This window comes from Diceros bicornis, chromosome 1, assembly GCF_020826845.1.
Source record: "Diceros bicornis minor isolate mBicDic1 chromosome 1, mDicBic1.mat.cur, whole genome shotgun sequence".
Taxonomy (NCBI): domain Eukaryota; kingdom Metazoa; phylum Chordata; class Mammalia; order Perissodactyla; family Rhinocerotidae; genus Diceros; species Diceros bicornis.
This window is the reverse complement of record NC_080740.1, coordinates 32991161-33013259: the sequence shown is the minus strand read 5'-3', so window position 1 is coordinate 33013259 and position 22099 is coordinate 32991161. Positions and strand designations below refer to the sequence as shown.

Genomic DNA, 22099 nt, shown 5'->3' with positions numbered 1-22099 from the left:
TAGTGGTTAAGTGCTCGCACTCCGCTACTGGCAGCCCGGGTTCGGATCCTGGGTGCACGACGACACACCACTTCTTCGGCCATGCTAAGGCAGCGTCCCACATACAGCAACTAGAAGGATGTGCAACTATGATATACAACTATCCACTGGGGCTTTGGGGAAAAAAAGGAGGAGGATTGGCAATAGATGTTAGCTCAGAGCAGGTCTTCCTCAGCAAAAAGAGGAGGATTGGCATGGATGTTAGCTCAGGGCTGATCTTCCTCACAAAAAAGAAGAAAAGAAAGGAAAAATGGGGGATCATACTTTCAAAAATACTTTCTGTGGGAGAAACACCAACATCATTATCATTCAATGAGTGGTTTCCACTTTAAGCCCAGCTCAACCTCAATAGATGGATGCCAAATACATTTGCCACAAGAAAATTCAGAAGATATTCAAGATATCACCTTGAATATATTTTTTAAGGACTCAAGTCAATTAATGAAACCTCAAGAATATTTTTTCCCTAGTTTCTAGAAAGGCAGTCAAAATATTGTAACTAAAAATTTAATTAACACTTACTACAGTTGGTAATATCAGTTGTGAATCAATTTTTTAATGATGACTTTATGTGCTGTGTACACTTTTCAGAAGAAAATATTTATAAAAAAGAGATTCATTTTTTAAATTCATAAGAAAATCAGAGCATATTTTTAATAATTTTAAAATATTATCTAAACATACCATTGTTGTTAGGAAAAAAAATATGGAAGAAATAACAATCTAAACTATAGTAAAACAATAGTTAAAACTTCTTCCCCAATATAGGAATCTCCTTTGCACTGATCCTAATGAATGGTAACCTTAACTCTGGCATGATCATGGAAGTCTCACTATCACAAAAGGTAAGCCTTTCCGTTACTGGGAAGCACTATTTACAAAGTCCTCTGCTACTCTGAGTTAAAACCTGTACTCACTGCTTCTAATTATGCAACATGAAAATAACTGAGCTTCTGCTCCTTCACTCATCTGACAGACCTTCAAAGAGGTAAAGACACTTTGCTATCAATACTCAGGCCATCCCTTCTCATTCCAGTTCCTTATATCATCCATATATATGACAAGGTTTCTAGGTTCTTCTACTTCCTGCCTATGCTTCTACACTTATTCTTATTTGCCAGTGTCCCTCTAAAAAAAAGAAATGAGATATCCAAGAAGAACTAGATATGAAATAGGATGAAATTAAACTGCTACACAATGAAGTGGGGCTCTTTAGCTCCCTGGATTATAACTATGATTTATTTGATACCAAATCCTTAGTCAAAAAGGCAATCCCGATTACCACACTGTACTTAGGAGAAAATAGGATCAGTTTTATAATAATGTTTTACTACCCCATTTGCAGAAACGCACCACAACAAAAAGTTGAGACAGCTAGTACTTTGTCAACAGATTTCTCGAAAAATGCTTTGAAAATTGGTGGTGTTTTTCTATAGCAATACTTATAAGGGATATCATTATTAATGTGGTCTGATATACATTAACAACTTCATCAAAAGATATAAGCTTATGACCTGAAATTTAAAAAGATTTTGTTTTTTCAATAATTATATTACCTGGTACCATAATCCACAACCACCCAGTCCTTTGCGGTTCCTGTGATAGCATCATGATGTTGAAATAGTCCCAAATTCCTTCTGGCTTCTGTCAGTGCCGTGTAATAGGATGATGAAAGAAATTTACTTGTCTTGTATTTCTGAGCTTGTTGCAGGGCGAAATAGTAAAGAATTTCAGCAGCCCTAATTGCATAAAACAGTTATTAATTTTTATTTCAAAACAAACATTTTAGTTACTATCTAAAATACGTGGCACTGATACTTTTTCAAATATGGTTTTTAAAAAATCCACAATTTCAGTACAAACAATTTATAAGAAAGATATTGATAGTAAACATTTCTATAAAACCACCAAGGTACTCACCTAATATATTAAATTCTCAATCATCAAAGAACATCACATCTATGCTGATGTAAGGGGCCCTTGTTCTAGATGGTGCTGGAAGGAAGCCAGTACCCACTGGCAGCAAGATAGGTTTATTTATGTATAACATACTGAAAAAATATCTCAACACAGCAGTAAGAACTAGATAAATGTTTCTCTCCTTTCTTCTTTCCAAAAGCAGTACAGACATATACCATGGACATCACCAGATAGCTATTCACTCTCACATACGTACATTACGAAGAGAGGTGGTGGGAAAATGCACGGTCACATGAGTGGACTAAAAGTAAAGGAGAAGCAAAAACTGATGGCCCCCTTGCTGAGTGACAAGAGTTAGTCTAGATGTTGAATGATAACATACAACTATAGAGAATTTAACAATATAAACTGAAAGATGATAAAACATATGCTGTCTTTTCTCGTTTATTTTAAAGTAAAGAAAAAACACTTTCATCTAAGAATAGCTTTTGAGCAAGAATAAGGTGGTTTATGATTTTCACCTTTTATTTTTTTCATCAGAGGATATGAGTCAAGATAAATTCCTTAAAAAGATCTTTAAAAAAAGACAAGGCTTGATGGAATAAAAAATATAAGAAGGTTCTTCATGTCAAACATGTTAAAGACAACGGGGAGAAAATCAAAGCAGCTTGAAAAGGTATCAAGACATCAGGAAAAAGGTGAGATTCAAAGTGCCTTTTTTGTACACACACAAAAAAAGAATTCCTTAAATTGTTGAAATAATTAAATACTAAATAATCTCCACTTTTAAATTCTAACCCTTCTAAAATTCATGGCATGAGAATTGCTAAATTTGAATTAAGGAAATTTTGTGTATATGTTCATATACATCCATAGCAAATATCCTAGTTTTGAAAAGAGTACTTATACATATAGATACCTCAAAATGTAAAAAAGTGAATTTTAAGAATATTTTCTTCCTTATATTTTTCTATTTTATCCACATTTTTTACAAATGAACATTAGGATGAAATATCACTATAACAACAGACAATAAACTTATTTTCAAATAAATTAATTACATTTTGAAATTCACAATTATTATATGGTTTTTTTGTTGGTTTATTTTAAGGCAGTAGAATTTTCAAAATTTGTTACCAGCAGTAACTATTTCACCTTAAATATGTTCAATAAATTAAGATTGAACCAACATTCATAACTCTGCCACTAAAAAACACTTGACACTTAAAAATCATGCAGTTGGGCCGGCCCGGTGGCGTAGCGGTGAAGTGCGCGTGCTCCGCTGCTGGCGGCCCGGCGTTCGGATCCCGGGTGCGCACCGACACATCGCTTGTCAGGCCATGCTGTGCCAGCGTCCCGCATAAAGTGGAGGAAGATGTGCACAGATGTTAGCCCAGGGCCAGTCTTCCTCAGCAAAAAGAGGAGGATTGGCATGGATGTTAGCTCAGGCCTGATCTTCCTCACAAAAAAAAACAAAAAATCATGCAGTGGTCCAAAAGAATCTCTACATTATTTACTACTTGCTCTGTTTTTATCATTGATAGTTTAGAATAACATAACAGATAACTAATTAACATTCTATTGGTTAAGAATGCATAAAACTCTACAATATATAAATACTATTTTATTATAAATAAATTAATATGTATTTATCTGGCACATTTGTGAATATTCCAAAAAAACAGTCAAAGGTTAGGCTTTTGAAATAATGATAACAGTACAACAGTAAAAATAATAAAAACACATACTACTATATCAAAGTACAATTCTTGAAGAAATTCACGATTTTTATAAAAAGGCTTTCTGAAATGTACTCAGTTTCCACTGGTACACAGAAGAAGGTAGGTACAACTTATTTTTAATACTGAGATTCACCGTGAAAATTAATCATCATGAATTCATGATTTGAACTGAATTGAAAATAAATTCATAATGAAAATAAATTACCCTCCTGTGCTACACACACCTAGAAAAAGCCTCAGGAGTCCCTAAAACAAAAAGCAACCAGACTCTGTTACTTAGAACTATACTCTCCATGATAGCCACCTGCCACATGTGGCTATTTACAGTTAAATTAATCAAAATTAAATGAAATTAACAGTTCAGTTCCTCAGTCATGCTGGTCACATTTCAAGTGCTCAGCATTACATGTGGCTAGTGCCTATCATACTAGACAGAGAAGAAACAGAAACAGAATATTTCTATCACTGCGGAGAGTTCTATTGGACAGTGATTGAAAGTTCTAGCGGATAATGCTGGTTTAGAGTGTTTTTACGTTTTCTATTGACTTTTCTGTCTTCTCCATGTCAGTTTCCTTTTTCAACCAATCACTCTGCCTCCATCAGTTCTCACCTCTTTCAAATTTTGTTCTTCTAAGCAGACAATCATACCTACAGAAATGTGTTTCAAATAAATACTTATTTATTTGAACTGAGATGGAGCCTCTCAAGTTCTCCCACACATAAAATACATTAGTTTTAGAGTATGTACTTTGAGACCCACACTTTGGCTGCTGAGAGGCCCTATTTGCTCCTTCTGACCCTTGCCCCTGTTTCAACAACTCAGCCTGCCAGATTAATGACCTGTAGACACACATGACGATGTCACTGAATATTAGCATGGGGTCAAACAATAGAGGTAGCTAATTAGAAAAATATAAAACACAGAATACAACTCCCAGAAAATCTAATTACGTAAACTTCTTTTCCTTCCAGAACAAAAACCCATGTAATAATTTGATTATGCTTTGGAGACATATTTCTAACGGCATTAAAATTTCACAATTACATTAACCACATCCTAACACTGCATAAATGTTGTATATTATGCAGAACTCTATGAAAAGGCTATGATAACATAAAAAAGTGCATAAATAAACGTAGCTATCTAAAGGTAAATGTACCTTAAATGAGATTCCAATATCCTATCCAATCGTTTGTAAAAGGGTCTCGATGTAAAGTAGCCACTCCAGTAATGATCGTCTCGGTCAGCATAGGTGAAAAAATCTCCACTTAGAACAGGGAACATCGATTGGCTATTTGTATTGGCTGCATCTTCTTTATCCAGTGCATCAAAATAATCTGATAAAGTCCCAAACTGTATCTAGTAAAAACAAAAGTTACACTTGAATTATTTATCTCTACCTTAATATTACTTCTAGCACTGAAAGCAAAAGTTACTAATAAATATTTAAGATGTTGCTTCCAAGTTAAGATGAATATACAGCTCAGGATTTACAAAACTCAAAAGCAAGGGAAAAAAATACTCAGTGACTCTTTCTTTTACTTGCATCAAGTCCCAAATGAAACTAAGAGAAAACTTGTACATTTAAGCAGTTAGAAGAAGAGCTATTTAGATGTACAAATTTATGGATCTGAAAATTCCTAACATATCTCTAGAATTTCAAAGTGTGCAAGGAACAGGGCATACAGTAATCCAGACTTGAATGAAAGATAGAGGAAGCAGCTAAAATAAAAGACATATTTTCAGCAAAATGTTCCAGAAATCTGGAAGAACAGTTTTGTTAGTCATTAAGTATTTTCATATATCATATGCACATACCCTCCCCGCTGGCCTCTCCTTCCCCCTAGTTTGAGTTCTTATAAGGGAGAGGGGACAGACTTTAAGAACAGCAAGTCATTAAAAAAAATGAACTTTCTACCAGCAGGTAACACTGAAGAGAAGTAAAACACAAAAGAGTGATGAGAATTGCAAGGTTGACTGCTCAAATGAAAGGTCTTTCTGACTAATGATTTAAATTACCAGTACATAAATCCACTTTTATGAGCCTAAATTATTCTATAAATCAAAGGAAAACATAAACATTATACCAGACCTTGTAAACAGATATTAAAAGGCAGTGTTGTTAGATAGAAACAGATAATTCAACAGGCAACATGTTCCTTTTAATAAGATGCTCATTTTGTTGTTTCCAACCTTATACATTCATACATATACACACACACACACACACACACACACACACACACACACACACAGATATTGAAAGCCATTTTGATTCAACATGGCAGAAAAATAATTAACAGCAGTTAAAAACAGTTAGCAGCACTCTAGCAGAGTGGTTGAGAGTATCCAGAACCTGGATCCAGATGGTATGGGTTTGTATTCTATCTCTACCACTTACCTAACACGTAGTTTTGAGCATATTATATAATGTCTATGTGTCTTGCTGTGTTACAGCTAATGAGGTTCTAAGTAAAATGCTTAGAAACATGACTGGCAAATAATGGTGTAAGTTTTAGCTATTCTTTCTCCACTGCAAAGGCAAAACTTCAACTGGAAGCACAACAATGATATTAGTAAGACAAATATGTTACTATAATCTAATTATGATACAATAAGTTTTGTAACAGCAAAATAGATGATTATGTCTAAATCTTGTATACATTAAAGAAAAGCAATTTTCAACTACATTATCTACTCTTATGTTGGCTTCACCAAATACAGTGTGTCTTGGGCAAATTAATCTATTTGTGCCTCAGTTTCCTTATCTATAATGGGAATAATTATAGTATCTACCAGAAAATGTTCAGAGAATTAAACAAATAAAGTAAATCACTTTAAAAAGTTAATAACAAATAATAAGCACTCAATACATTTTAACTAATATTGTAAGTATTACTACTCATTCAACTGCATTACAAAGAAGCAGAATATGAGTATATGTGTAACCATATAAGAAACGAGGGTCACAAATACAGGGAAATATGGCATTACCTTCAGACCCAATAGGCACAGATGAGCTCAGGGAAGTACACACAATAATAGTGGCAAAATACTCAATGATCTAAATATTTCTTAGGCTGACTTTGCTGATCTATATAATAAGAGATTTCTATTAGATAACAAAAATCCCTTTCAGTTTCAGATGTTAGGGAACTATGGCATGCTACAGAGTTAATACCAACAATGGAGTATACTCTTTAAATATATTTCATTAATTTTTGGTATTAACCAGGATGAAAATATTTCCTCCTTGGCAACTTCCCAGAGCAAAGTTTATGTAAGTGGCCTAGTGGGCTTTCTCACAAACTTAATTCAACCTTAAAGGATTGAAATATAATCCTCTATATATGATAGAGTAGTTTCAAAACAAATTATTTAACATAAATTCTTCTATGGAGTCTCTTAGTGGCTCAAATAAAGTATTTGGGATGCCTAAAAAAATAACCAAATAAAAATGTTTAAATGGTTTTTACATTAAAAGGCAACAAATTAAATCTTAAACATAACAATCTTAAACATAATCTTAAAGGCCTCTATCAGGACAATAACATAGGAAAAATTACACAAACTGTTAAACAAGTGATGATCAATGGCAAACTAGCTATCTTGGCTAATCCAATACCAATTTCTCAGCCATCTAAACTCAAGTACTTACTTTTATTTTTCCTTTCATTAAAAGAAAATAATAATAAACTTACACTTCCAGCTTAGACAAAGTAACTTTAAACATCCCAGAGAATATATATAATTAGATAAACTATACAGAGAAAAAAAAATTTGTTTGAAGATATCCAAGGGCAATCAAAGCAGCCAGGACTTGAGGGACAAAAATTCTGGAAAGAAAGGAAATGCATCAAGGTCACTGGATACAAGGTTAAAATGCACAAGTCAACTGTATTTTTATACACAGAATATACCATGTTAATGGATTAAATGGCCTAATATTTGTAAGGAAGTTAAGTGTACTCAAATTGATCCATAGAGTCAATGCAATCCCAAACAAAATCTCAACCTGTTTTTTTTTGGGGGGGAGGGGGGGCGTAGAAATTTACCAGTTGATCCTAAGCAAATATAGAACTATAAAGAACTAAGAATAACCAATGCAATCTTGAGAAGGAGAACAAAATTAGTAGACATACTATCAAACATTAAGTTCTATTATAAAACTGTAGTAACTAAGACAGTGCGAGATTAGTCAAATAGACAAAACTGAATAGAGGGTCTAGACACAGATCCACATAAATGCAGTCTCACTCAAAATTAATGAAAAAGATGATGCTGCAGTGCAATGGGCAAACTATGGTCTTTTCAATAAATGGTTCTGGAAATCTATACGGGCAAAAATGAATCTTGATCCCTACCGTCACATGAGTCACAACAATCAATTCCAAATGGACTGTAGACCTAAATGTTGAAGGTAAAACAATAAAGCTTCTAGAGGATAGCTTCACGAGAAATGCATTTTCATGACCATGGTAGACAAAAATTTCTTAAACAGAACATAACAAGCATTAACCATAAAGGAAAATATTGTTATATTAGATTTAACTAAAATTAAAAATTTCTGTTCATCAAAAGATAGCATTAAGAGAAAACACAGGCTACAAAGTGAAAGATAATATTTGCATAACTTTTATCTGAAAAAAGAATCAACCTAAAATATATAAAAGAACTATAAACGGTAAGAAAAAGACAGACTACTCAATTTAATTAAAAATCCTCAAAAGACTTAAATAGGCACTTCACAAAAGAAGATACCCAAATAGCAATAAACTTATGAAAAGAGGCTCAACCTCATTAACTCCCAGGGAAACACAAAATAAAACCACCACATCTATCATAAAGGATAAAAATTTTTTTAAAAATCCTGACAATACAAAGTCTGAGTAAGGAAGTGGAGCACCTGAAACTGTCACACAATGCAACAATTAGAGCATCTATTTTGGAATACTGTGAGGCAATACCTACTAAAGTCGAACATGTGCATACCCAATGACCAAAAGTCCCATCCCAGTTTAGACCCACATAAACTTATACACATGTATACCAAAACATGTATAGGATGTTCAAAGCAGCTTTATTTGTAATAGACAAAAAAAATGGAAACAACCTAAATGTTCATCAACAAAAGAATGGATAAATTGTGGTATAGTTATCAAATGGATACTAGAGATACTACACAGCACTAAAAATGAATGAACTACTGCTACATGCAACAACATGGATGAGTCCCACCAACATAATGTGGAGCAAAAAAAAAGCCAGACACAAAATAACACATACTTAAGATTTCCTTCTTACAAAATTTAAAATCAGGCAATACTAATCATGGTGATAGAAGTGAAAATAATGGTTACTTTTGCAGGAGTTAGTAATGATTTGGAGAACATCTGAGGGACTCTTCCAGGGTGCTATAAATATTTGTTCTATGTCTTGATCTGGATGATAGTTACATGGGGGTTTTTTAACTTGATAAAATTCTCTGTACAATTATGGTTTGTGCCCTTCTCCTGTGTACACGATACTTCAATTTTTAAAATTACTTTACAAAATTGTTCCAGTAGGCAAACAAGGAGGAAATAAGTAAAATACTAAAATCAGGATTTAGTTCTTCAGAGTTAGGCAGTAGCTCCTTCTATGGATCTCAAACCATTCTCCAGGAAGAAGTACTGAGAGATAAGATACCCACATACATACGCCGTCCTCTAATTAAGGGTTCATGTACGAGCTTCATCTTTGAGGAGATTACAAAAATGATTTAAACACAGTCCCGATGCTCAGAGTTCATAATCTGGTAGAAATTCAGTTGTAAGGATCTTAAATAAACTTGATATTTTATTTATTTATTTGATATTATTCAAGTTTACTTAATAAACTTGCATTCTCACTATGTAAAATGTGGTCTGTCATCAGCTTTTTAACTTCCTACACAGTAACATCCCTTCCTTTCTCTAGTATTTTCACAGATCTTCCACTGTCTTAAAGGTTAATATGTGAAAATGTTAAACATGTCAGATAATTAGTTTTCTCATATAGGGTCTAATATAGAACTTTTGTGTGAATCTTGACTCACACAAAGCATCTGTTAAAAAATGCTTTTATGAGATCAGGAAAATTTGAATCTATCTGGACATATGATATAATTGAATTACTGTTAATTTTTTAGATGTGATAATGGTACTATAACTATATTTTTAAACAGAGTCCTTATCATTTAGAGATACATACTGGAATGGTTATAGATAAAACTACATGACATCTGACTGGCTCCAAAATAAACCCAGGGAGAGGAGTGAGATGACAGTGGGGTACAGCTGAAACAAGAGTGACCTTAAGTTGATGAATGTTGTAGCTGAGTCATAGATATGGGGAGCAGAGGGGTATTTGTGTTATTCTCAAAACTTTAGTGTATGTTTTATGTTATTCTCAAAACTTTAGGTTTCATTTTAAATTTTCCACAAGAAAAAAAAAGGAACTACAGACAATGATTAATTTTAGAAGTCTTCTCATCTAAGAAAAATGGTAGTATATTCTCTGGACACAGGACATTTGTTTGCAAAATTCATGAGATGTTCATCTGCATCTACCAGTCACACTACTAAATCACAAGGATGCAACTGTCAGAGAGAAACAAACTTTTACTGCTGGTAGAAAAACAGGACATCACTGAAAAATGAATATCACAACTTAGTAGGTGCATGTTTTCAACGACATAAAATTAATGCCTTTTTAATCCTCAAGGAGTGGTAAGAAAGGGACAAGTTTAGAAAAGGAACTATAGTATAAAATAATTTTCCTCTTAATGAATTACACTTTCTAAGAAATACTAGGATGCAGGACAAAGAAACTAAAGCTATCGTGTTTTAGCCTCATTTAAAAATGAAGGTTCAACTTCAAATACACTAACATAATTAAATATTTCTCATTACCTTAACATTGTATCTAGATTGAGAATTCATATAATCAAAAAGCAGCTGATAATTCTTGAACTGATGATCCCATTCTGTGCGTTCGCAGAAGCGGAAATCGTCTCCTAGTGGGGCCAGGACAACTGTAGTACGGAAAAGCTTTGACTTCTTTCGGTACTGATCTAGAAGCAACTCAGCCCTACAAAAGAAAAAAGGAAAACATGAATAGTATTAAAAAAAAGACAATGGGACAACTCATTAAAAAATGCATTATATTAATAGAAATTATTGTATATTTTACCTGTACTTTAGATTAGTATGATTTAATTACAAGGCAGATTTTTTTTTTTAACGTACTGTACTAGTTTTCATTATCCATTTAAAATACTCATAAATTCTTACCAGAGGGAAAAACCCATAGTTTTCCAATGGATTATCCTTAGAGAAATAAAGTCACATACCTAACTATGGCATATAATTATCAGGGGCATCAATGCCCTCCTAAAAGCCAGCCACAGAGATTAAATCCCAGATTGCCCGTGTTTTAAAATAATTTAGCCCAAGAAAACAATAAGGATTTCTCATCTATATCAACTTTGAAGTTTGCTTTGACTTAATATCTCTTTCTCTAATCTAAAATTGCCTGATTAAACATAAAAAAGTATAATATTTTGAATGAAACCAATTATAGAACCATATTTCCTTTTCTAAAGGAAGAAAATCAACTCATTTAAAGCCTGCCATGAATAACCTGAGTATTTGTCACAGTGTCCTTCTCAATACTAATCAACAGATAGAGCTTAGGAGTTGAATGACCTCTTTTGGTTTCTACCTCTCTAGGTTCTAACCCATAACTCAAAAGGTCAGCTAAACACAATGTGTTGAGGGGCTTTTACATTTCATATTCTAGTTTTCTGCAGAAAACCCTTTGGGAAATGCTGAATTGGGACACGATTTGAGGAAGTCTGAGAATACAAACTAAGAGGAAGGGCTTGTAAAGATGAAATTAAACAAGCAGAAGAACCAGAGAAGCTCTCCATGTTTATAATGCCAAAGATTAAGAAAATTAGTGATAAAAGACCAACACGCCTTTTATCCAGTATTCCAATGTCCACTTCAAGGATTATTCAGAAGTAAATTCCAATTCACAAAAAAAATCTTATGAAAGAAACTCAAAGAACATTAATGATGGAAAGAGGCATTTTACAGAAATTATGAAAAAGCATTTAACTAAATTTAGAATCTCATATGATCTTTTTATACTGATAGTCTCTGAAATTGCTTTGCAAATATTAAATTATTAGCAAAAATTTAATAACTTGGTGAGTAAAATATAACCATAATATTCTTATGTAACATATAACGCTTAGTTTTCTGAGATTAGCTTTTCAGTAGAGTACTTAATTTTTACTAGTAATTTACTAATATTCCACATTTACGAAAAATAATTTTAGATTATTACTTAAATTAAAAAAAAATACAAGATTAACCACATATAAAGATAAATAAGACCAAAATAAATAAGAAGAAAAAAACCAAATATATAAATCACTGATATAAAATATACTACGATTGAGCATCCAACTAGATCCCATAGGCGATGAGCATAAAAAAGGATATGTGATTATTTAAACACATCGCAAAGTTTACTACTAGATATACCATATCTTTCATGTATATGTATAAAACATATAGAAGGAAAGAAATCATAAACATTAATTAAATCATAAACAGAAACATTTTCCATTCAGCATCTATCCTAACTCCCAAGCTCCTGCTCAGAAATTGTCAACACCAAGAAAGCCAAGGGACCCACCTCCACCACCTGGAAAGTAGCCGACGCTCACTAAATATATGGAAAACTAAGGAGGAATGAATTGACCAACAACACATCTTAAGATGTGCAGCTGTAATTCGCTCTTCACTTATTCTACCAGGTAAAAAATGACAACTTAACTAGAACCGAAAAAAATTCCCTGAAACATCAAATCATCTGACATGTAACTCATCATACGTAAAACACAGACCAAAAACTGAACTTGATGGAGAACGGTATTTCTTATTTGCAAAGTGGAGGAGCCTGTTGAACTGAATGTATCAAGTGTGCAACCTGTATATTATAGTTAAATTTCATTTTCTTTAGGGTATTAAAAAATCAAGTGCCACTAAGCTGGAACGGCCATGTTTAATCTCCCTTCATCACAAAATCAAAAGGAAAGTGACATAGGAATGTGAAGTAACCAGCAGAAATCCTCTTAAGATTTCAAGACTCATAAGAGGTTTTTAAAAAATCTACATAAGTATTACATAGATTCATTCACCCGTATGCCCCTAGGTGCCTGGAAACTACTTTCAGAATCACTGGAACTGACTGAGCACAAAGTACGTTCCTTGGGGGGGTAATCTTTGAAGGGTTAGATGACACAGCAAAAGGATTACACAAAATGGTTCTGGGGTACTCTCAGCAGCACCCAAGAAAGGAAAAGAGGGGGCCTCACAAGACCTGTGCGTGCACTGGGACTCCCCACCTGAAGCATCTGGCTACCCTTCCAGAAGTTCCCTATCCCTGACCACCTGTGCTGAGAGGAGTACTGCAAATAACTGATTCAGTGACAAACAGCTGTTTGCCCAAGTAGACAGGCAAGGCTACCCCTTCCCCCTACCTCTTCCTTTTTACTTCAACTTTTGCTACATAATATACTGAATTATTCTCTTATGGCCTAACCCTAGAAAGCAGTGTCCTCACTGACTCTCACTGCTGTAGGAACCAAGAAAATGAAACCAGGTTGATCCCTAATCTTGAACAGTTTTTCAAAACAATGAAAGTCCAATTTTGACAGAAGGGATCCAAGGCTTCAAGAAGGCTGTCGTGCTCAAATAGTTTTGTGTCTGCCACAGTGAGAGGCTCATGCTGGAATATTTTCTTTATGACCACAAGGACTCGCTCAAGGCAAAGAGACCCAATCTCACCTTCTTCCTCACACACATTTTTTAAAAAGCAATTTTTTTAAATAAATAGATTTGATAGAGCACAGTACAAAGATCTTGCTTTATTTAAAAGGCTATATTATTTTTCTAGCAGAGGTGAGTTGTTTATACTACAACACAATGTTCTATTTTAATACATTATACACCACTAATTTTTAAGTGAAGAAATTAAATTTTAAAAGCACCCAAATTAGAACTATAGTTAACTTGGTTTAATGAGATGCTTCCCTCATTAGCACAATTTTCTTCTTAAAAAAAAAAAAAAAAGATTCATTCCTTTGATTTTTATTTAAATATCTTTAAGTATAAATATTTCTAATTAAAATTAAAACATCAGAAAGATGCAAAAATACGTCTTCATCAGAGCTGGGCAGCTTTCACTATTATTGAAATTGTTATTAAGGGAACAAATAATTACATTCTTTATGTGTTCCATTTCAATAAACGTGTTTTTGCAGTTGGGTTGCTTTTCTTACCAATTTATACAAGAGAGACCGTAAGTTTTATTATCAACAAAAGTATATGAAATCAATCAAACACAGTACATGGTTTTTACAATGAGGGCAAAGGAGAGGGTAATAACAGTGTATTATAGGTTATCCATTGTACATTGATCTACTATTGTTCACTTTCCATTAAGTTATAACACATAAGAGGCATAGTCAGGCTCTGGCATTTTTAAGTCGCTTTAGATCTGGTTTGAATGAATACCTTGAACAAAGATAATGTTGGCTACTGAAGCCCATTTATTCAACCCTTCAGCAACAAGCAACTAATGCTTGCTTGTTCAAAATGTTGTCTTATGAAATGCATATTTTCATACCTGTTTTGGACATTTCCAATAGATATTGTTTCTGGGGGGACTCCCCAGGGACAACCAAATCTGCCTCCAGGAAGCCGTTTAAAATCAAACTGGCAGCATATTTTAGGATCAGGTCCACAAGTGTGAGGGATGTCATAGCTGTAGAAGGGCATCATGTGGCAAAAAATATCTGTGACAGATTCCAGATCTAAAATAAAGAGCCAACAGAAACCTGTATTTATAAATTTTGTTTTCCCAAAACTGTTTGAAATATGCCAGTACTTTATACAGATATAATGCAAACTCTACCCTAAACCAACAATCCCTTTAACTACTAATAGTACATAAACACCAGCAGCATTTAATGACCACCAGACTGCAAGAAGATGCTCACATCTCAGTCTCTACCTCCTCTATCTAAACTTAGGAGAGTCAGAAAAGCCCTGTTATGAACCAGTATCTGCTGGAAGGATACAAACTGAGCAAAAGCAAAAGTTATAACCGGCTCATCCATGCCCATTCCTGGCTGCCAGCTCCTGCCCCATCTGTTCCCACCTCAGCTAACAGGACACAGCGAGAGAGACCATTGCATTAGCTGCAGAGGCAGGGTGAGAAGGCGGCAGAAAGAGAGTAAAAGGGGGAACTGGAAGAACAAAGGAAGAAAGGGGGGGCTTGTGAAAATCCTGGGCAAATTCCTGTCTACTTGAGTGAGGAGAAGGAAGGGCAAGCAGTAGAGTTCATGGGGTCTCCCTGATGTGCCCCCTTTATGGGCTCTTTATGAGCCAGTGGGACCTTTCACCAAGAAGGAAGCATAGGAAAAGTAAAAGGAATTTTCAAAACCAAAAACAGTAATAAAAACAAAGCAAACAAAAAAGATATGGAAAACAAGCACTGACTCCTGATGCAGAATTGTATTTAATTAAAACCTCAATGTCAGTATGTGTTGATATGACTGCCCTTGAGAGGTCAGAAGCCAACCACCAAGTGAGACTGGAGGACTTAACTAGTAGTTGAAAGTGGTTATCTTTGTACGATCCTGACCTGTAAATAGCTCTCTCCCTTTACTTATGTAAGGATTTTCAATTTTGAGGAATGAGTATGCATTGCTTTTATAATAAAGACAGACAAAAGGAAAAACCAAAAAGCAACATTTACATTAAAAAAAATGAAAACAATTGCTTCATTAAGAACCAGAATACACAAAGCTCAACTTAATTCCAAAACATAATTTCAAAGCACCGTATTCAAATCTATCAAATAAGTCTTAAAATATTCCAGTTTTACCTCATACTCCATTTAGTTAAAATAATTACCAGTTCTTTTCCAAACTGTAAAGCTATTATAATCTCTATATTTCTGTGCTGTCAGTTTCATTGAATCATGTTCACAAATGTGACACTATGATGCCGGTCACTAATGCATGCTATCTGCACCGAGGTTGTCACAAGTCCCAGAACTGATGCCAATTCCCTCCTCCTTTCTCCTGTGGATCAAGGACATACCCAACATCCCACTATTGCTCCTCACACCATACTGTTTAGCATCTCATTTACACATTTCAGTTTATCTGCCGCATTTGGTGCTTTTACAAATTAGACGATAATTTCCTTATAGGCAAGGATGTTTTCTATATTTCTTCCTAGCACGGTATTAAGTACATAAAAGTACTCAGTAATTTCTTGCTGACTGATACTTATGGTCAATTTGAATGTAGGCAATTGTTTGAGTAGGGCTTCTTCAAATTCACGATCCCTTTTTTTTTTTTAATTAACACGCTCCTTTGCATTTGATCAAACTATACAGCGTGCCACCCCCTACAAGTTCTTGTTTTCCTTACAGGTTTAATTTTCCAGAATACAAAATTATATAGCTAATTTCTTTCCTTATTGAAAAAACAGTAATACATATAAGAAAGTTACTGTCTAGATTTACAAATGATTTTTCCAAAATACTTAAGGGGGTCTAGATTATACAGGAAAGCAAGTATGATGTAATGCAGTAACTTTTGTACATTGTTTTAGCGACAAAATCCTTTTGTCAAATGAAATCTTACTGAGAACTCAATACTGGGATGGCAGTGCATGCCAGAGGCCTAGGAGCCTGGGCTTCAGAACTGCACGGAACTGGATTCATAACTCAGCTCTGTATCTACTACCTGTAAGACTTTTTGGCAAATGGCTTCACATACCTGGGCCTCCAATTCTTCATCATTTAAAAAGGATAATACTAGAACCTAATTTAAAGGATAACTATAAAGATTCAATGAGAGAGTGGATCTGAAGCATAGAACACAATGCACGGCCCTTAATAAGGACTCAATAAATTAAAAAATAAGGTGTTCTGAATTAAATGGGGGTTGGGAAAGGCAAAGGCCTCCCAAGAGGACTAAATCTTATCTCTTCTCCTCCAGCAAAGGGCTGCAGACGGATGTCCTTGGAACGTCTGGATGCCCACAGAACACAATGTGAAAACCTGCAATACAGGTAATATGAGGGATGTTCTAGAAGGACAGGATTAAGGTTTTAAAAGGCAATTCTTACTAGATGCAGAGACAGGAGAGACAGAAGGAAGAAGCACTGGCTGAATATGAGATAAATGACTGAATATCAGTTCTAATGCATGTTCAACTTTGTTACAAAACAGGTGCTTTTTAAAATAGAAGTGAAAGCATTATTTGCAGAATACTGATTCCTTATATTTATTTACTTCCTTTAGACATAAAAAAGAATCTACAATGTTTTACAGATAAATATCTTTACCAGTGCTTAAAATAATCTTGACACAAATACATTGGAAAAGTAATTATAAGAATGTGTAATCTTTAGGCAACCTGACTTTCAAGACTGACACTCTGAATGAAACCCATACAGCATGAGTTCATAACCCTTGTGAAATAACATCTAGGTCAAGGGAGATCTTCAACTTTCATCAAACCCTACATACCCCAATTCTGTCTCCAAAAAAACTCCAGCGTTTTTTGCAATGCAAAATGTTTTTTAACTGCATAATGAACTCTCTGGATAAGCATGTGGGAAAATCCAGCACGTTTTAGAAGATAAGCCATTGTTGGTGAATGTCCAAAAGGATCAACAGCCCAACCGGACCGAGGTTTCACTCCTGTTGACAAAGAAAATAAGTGTTATTTTTTTAGAAATTGATGAGTGAAATAAAAAGAAATCACAACAGATTCAGACCCATCAGAGTTCTATGGTATGCTGGGTTCTCAGACAAAGGAGCTGCCCAGCATTTCCCTTTACGGAGCACTCCCAGTAGGACTCCCTGATGGGAAGATTCTGCCATGTCCTCCCAGGCAGGGGAACTGCACTGGAAGTTAATCAGTTGAAGCTGAAATAACGACTCTGCCACCTTATAGATATTAGAAAGCTACTGCTATTCAACAGAGCTAGAGAAACAAACAAACCAAGTTCCTGCCCTCTAGGATCTCACAGTCCTGTCTTTTGTGGAGCTGGATAACCCAGCAACTCACTGCTATGTAATAAAGAAAAGGAATCTAACTCATTTCAACTTGTACTCCCCAACTCCAACATTGAGGGATTTTCAGGCATTTATACCTTACAACAGCCTCAATTCATACTACACAGTGGCAGAACTGGCCAAAATAACTGTACCATATTTCATTAAACTTAAGATATTTTGAGGTACTTTCTCTCTACCTAGAACGGGTCAATGGAATTTTCACACCTGATTCACACCAATTACAAGAGCCATCAACTAAAGATATATCTCAATTTCACAGAGGATAAAACGTAAAAAATAAAAATAAATGCACAAGCTCAAATTAATGAAAATTATTCATCTAGCATTATACAAATCTGATCTTTTATTTATTCAGGATTCTCAAAGAAGGCTTCTGCATACAACCTATAAATCGACATAAGTAATATTACTATGTGCATTTTTTCATTCAAACATCTGTTTAGCACCCTCCATATACCTAAGACTATGAGAGGCCCTGGGATTACAAAAATGAGTTAATATTGATCCTGACTCCAGTTGCAGAGAATATCATGCAAATAGGTGTAACACAGAGTAACAGAAAAGATAGCAGAGGGAAGAACTCTGTAAAACAATACTGAAGATTAACACAGAGATGGGAAGCCAGCAAAGGAGACTGAGAAGGAAAAGTTAGAACTCTCAGAGGACCAAGAGTATGTCTCAAAACTCAAAGAACTGACCACATAAGATTCGTGCATTTCACATATGTAATTTACCTCCAAAAATTGTAAAGAAATCTTGAACTCTATTTAGTAATTTTGTTGTTTGTGGTAGTATGGGTTTAACAATTCTGAAACTATCTTTCACGTATTCCAAGATAGAGCAAATTAGGACAAGGAAGTCAGGTTTTACACTGTTAATAAAAGGAATTACAAAATATATAAATATGAGAGAGTGGAATGTACCCTATAATATTGAATTGAAATAGGAGATAACATTAACTTATGGTTTTTTATATATATATATACACACACATTTCCTAGCTCAGTGCACCAACAGGACCTACATGCAATAACACCCCAGTACCAACGAGCACATCTTAGCTCCCAGATCTTGATCTTTAAATACCATGCTCTATTAATAACCTTAAAGAAATGGCTTATTCTAGGGCTGAGGTCAAGAAAGTACAAAATAAGCCTGGAACATATTCTTGGGCCATAAAGTAAAGAAATGGTCAAAGAATCATGAGAACATACTAAAATAACTCAGGAGACAGCTTCAAGGGGCTTGCAGTGGCCAAATTTGGGACAACTGCGGCAGCAAAATAAATATTACTGGATTATAACCCATTGAATAAAATAAGAATTCATGAGTCCATAAATAAATAGGAAATAAAAAAGAAAGCTCTTCTTTTTCATAGAATGCCAACTAATAATTATAGAAGGAACGATGGTGTTAGAAAATCATCTGTGGATCCTAAAACTAAAGCTTGAGAGTTTCACGAGGAACAGGATATTTACCTATTCTCAATGTATCCCCACAAATTAGTTATTAACTAGAAAAGGGGCAAATCTAACAGTACAGCGAAGAAACTTAATAGACACAACTTAAGCAACTGATCAAGGCTAGCATCATCAATACTGGAATGGAGAGACATCAAAGATGTATTGAGGACAACAGAACATCACTGCAGTGATATTCTAGCAAAATAAATAGATTAGGTTAGATTACATTAATAGATAGGTAAATTGATAAATAGGAAGGATAAACAACCTGAAGCTAATCACGAGGAAAGAGACAAATTCAAACTGAGAAACTTTCTACAACAGAGATCTGCACTCCTCAAAAATATCAAGGTCAAGAAATCCAAAGAAAGCATGAAGAACTGTTCCAGAAGAAAGGAGACTATAAGAGACATGACAACTAAATGCAATACACGACCCTGGGTTGGATGTGAATGGAGGGAAAAAAAGCAGATTTTATAAAAAAAATTATTGAGAAAATTGACAAAATTTGAATATTGCCTGTAAACTAGATTATAGTATTGTATCGCTGCTAACATTCTTGATTCGATAAATACCTTCCAGTTATATAAGAAAATATCCCTATTTCTTAGGAAATATACAATGAAGTATTGAGAGACAAAGGGACAAGATGCCTGCAACTTTCTCTCAAATGGTTCAGAAAAATATGCATGTGAATCTAAGTACAGGATATATAGGAGTCCTTCCCAAGTACTATCATGCAACTTTTTATAAGTTTGAAATTATATCAAAATTAAGTTATAAAATGAAAAAGGAGTATGTGTTGTCCCAAATAACAAGGGAAGAATAAGTTTACAGACAAGGGTAAAAATCAACATCAAATGCTACAGTGATGTCTGAGATTTTAGCCTGACTGGTGAGATTTTCTCTATCGAAATCACGTGATCCACAGGAGTAGCAATCTAGCTGCAATGGATTAAAGAATCTCTGAGAGGTAATGTTGTAGAAAAGAGAGAATGTAAACTACATTTCTTAAAACTTTGATATGAAAGAAGGTGACAGCTAGGGAGAGACCTAGAAAGGAACTCAGGATTCCACTAGGGTTTTCCTTGGTGTAAGCAAATATTTTTAAAATGGGGGTAAGGGATAAATTTAGGGAAAAGTAGAGTATAAGAAAAATCCAAAAGTTTATAAAGAGGGCACATTTGCCAATAAAACCAAAGAAGGTTATAGAAAAGACTTTTTGCCATCATGCAAGATTAAGATTATCAAAATATATAAAAGTAAAAACTGTTAAGAAAAATTACAGGAAATAATCATTAGAAAGAATAAACACACCACTCAATTTTTGGCAAACCTAACAAACTTAGAACATGAGTGGGGCTGGCCCGGTGCCGTAGTGGTTAAATTCACACACTGGAAGGCGGTGGCCGGGGTCCACGGGTCCAGATCCCGGGCGTGGACCTATGCACCGCTCATCAAGCCATGCTGTGGAGGCATCCCATATACAAAATAGAGGAAAATGGGCACAGATGTGGGCTCAGGGCTAATCTTCCTCAGCAAAAAGAGGAAGACTGGCAATGGATATTAGCTCAGGGCCAATCTTTCTCACCAAAAAAAAAAAAAAAAAGAACATGAGTAACATGAATAATATAATTAATAAAACTGGATTAATCCAACTACATTAAACATTAAAGCTTAAGAAGAGGCAGGGAACTATTACAAAAATGGATATTTTAGGCAAAAGATAACCTTAAACTTAAAGTTTATAATGGTCAATTTGTATAATAAAGTTCATAAAAGTACAAATAAACAACTAAAGACTAAAACATTTAAAAAGCATCCCATAATCAAATGTAAAAATAAAGTCTCCAAAATAACATGTTCTAAACTGTTTAGAAAATAAAACAGAAAACACTACTCTAATTTACAAGATGCAGCCAAAGCTACAAAAAGAAAAAATTTCATATTCTCAAATGTGTTCATTATCTAAAGACCTAATACTACAAAATTAGGAAAAAAAATAGGAGTAAATCTTCATGACCTTGGGTTAGACAATGGTTTCTTAGCTATGATATCAAAAACAGGTGACAAAAGAAAAAACAGATAAACTGGACTTCATCAAAATTAAAACTTTTATGTATCAAAGGATACCTTCAAGAAACTGAAAAGACAACCCAGAGAATGGTAAAACATATTTGCAAATCATTATCCAACAAGGAACTTATATCAAGAATATATAAAGAACTCTTATAAGTCAACCATAAAAAGACAAAGAACCCAATTTTAAAAGTAGGCAAATGATTTGAATAGACATTTCTCCAAAGAAGATATACAAATAGCTAATATACACATGAAAAGATGCTTACGATCATTTGTCTTTAGGGAAATGCAAATCAAAGCCACGATGAGATTTCACACACACTAGTATGGCTAAAATAAAAAAAACAGACAATAACAAATGTTGATGTGGAGAAATTAGAACCCTCATACATTGCTGGTGGGAATGTAAAATGGTGCCGCCATTTTGGAAAATAATTAGGCAGCTCCTCAAAAGGCTTAACAGAGTTATAATATGACCCAGCAATTCCACTCCTAGGTATACACCCAAAAGAAATGAAAACATACGTCCACACAAAAACTTACACAAATGTGTATAGCAGCATTATTCATAGTAGCTAAAAAGGGGACCAACCTAAACGTCCACCAACTGAAGAATGGATAAACAAAAGTGGTATATCCATACAATAGAATAT

General features: G+C 34.3%; 1 protein-coding gene across 1 annotated transcript in view; it reads right to left on the bottom strand.

The window, feature by feature from the left end:
- The window catches only part of MAN2A1 (mannosidase alpha class 2A member 1), a 163746-nt gene that overhangs the window by 76580 nt on the left and 65067 nt on the right, over window positions 1-22099 (bottom strand). The window contains exons 6-10 of the mRNA XM_058538311.1: window positions 17347-17520; window positions 14425-14611; window positions 10635-10812; window positions 4862-5061; window positions 1596-1778 (exon numbers count right to left, since the gene is read on the bottom strand). Coding sequence (XP_058394294.1) covers window positions 1596-1778; window positions 4862-5061; window positions 10635-10812; window positions 14425-14611; window positions 17347-17520 — 922 coding nt within the window. The remainder of the gene's footprint in view (window positions 1-1595; window positions 1779-4861; window positions 5062-10634; window positions 10813-14424; window positions 14612-17346; window positions 17521-22099) is intronic.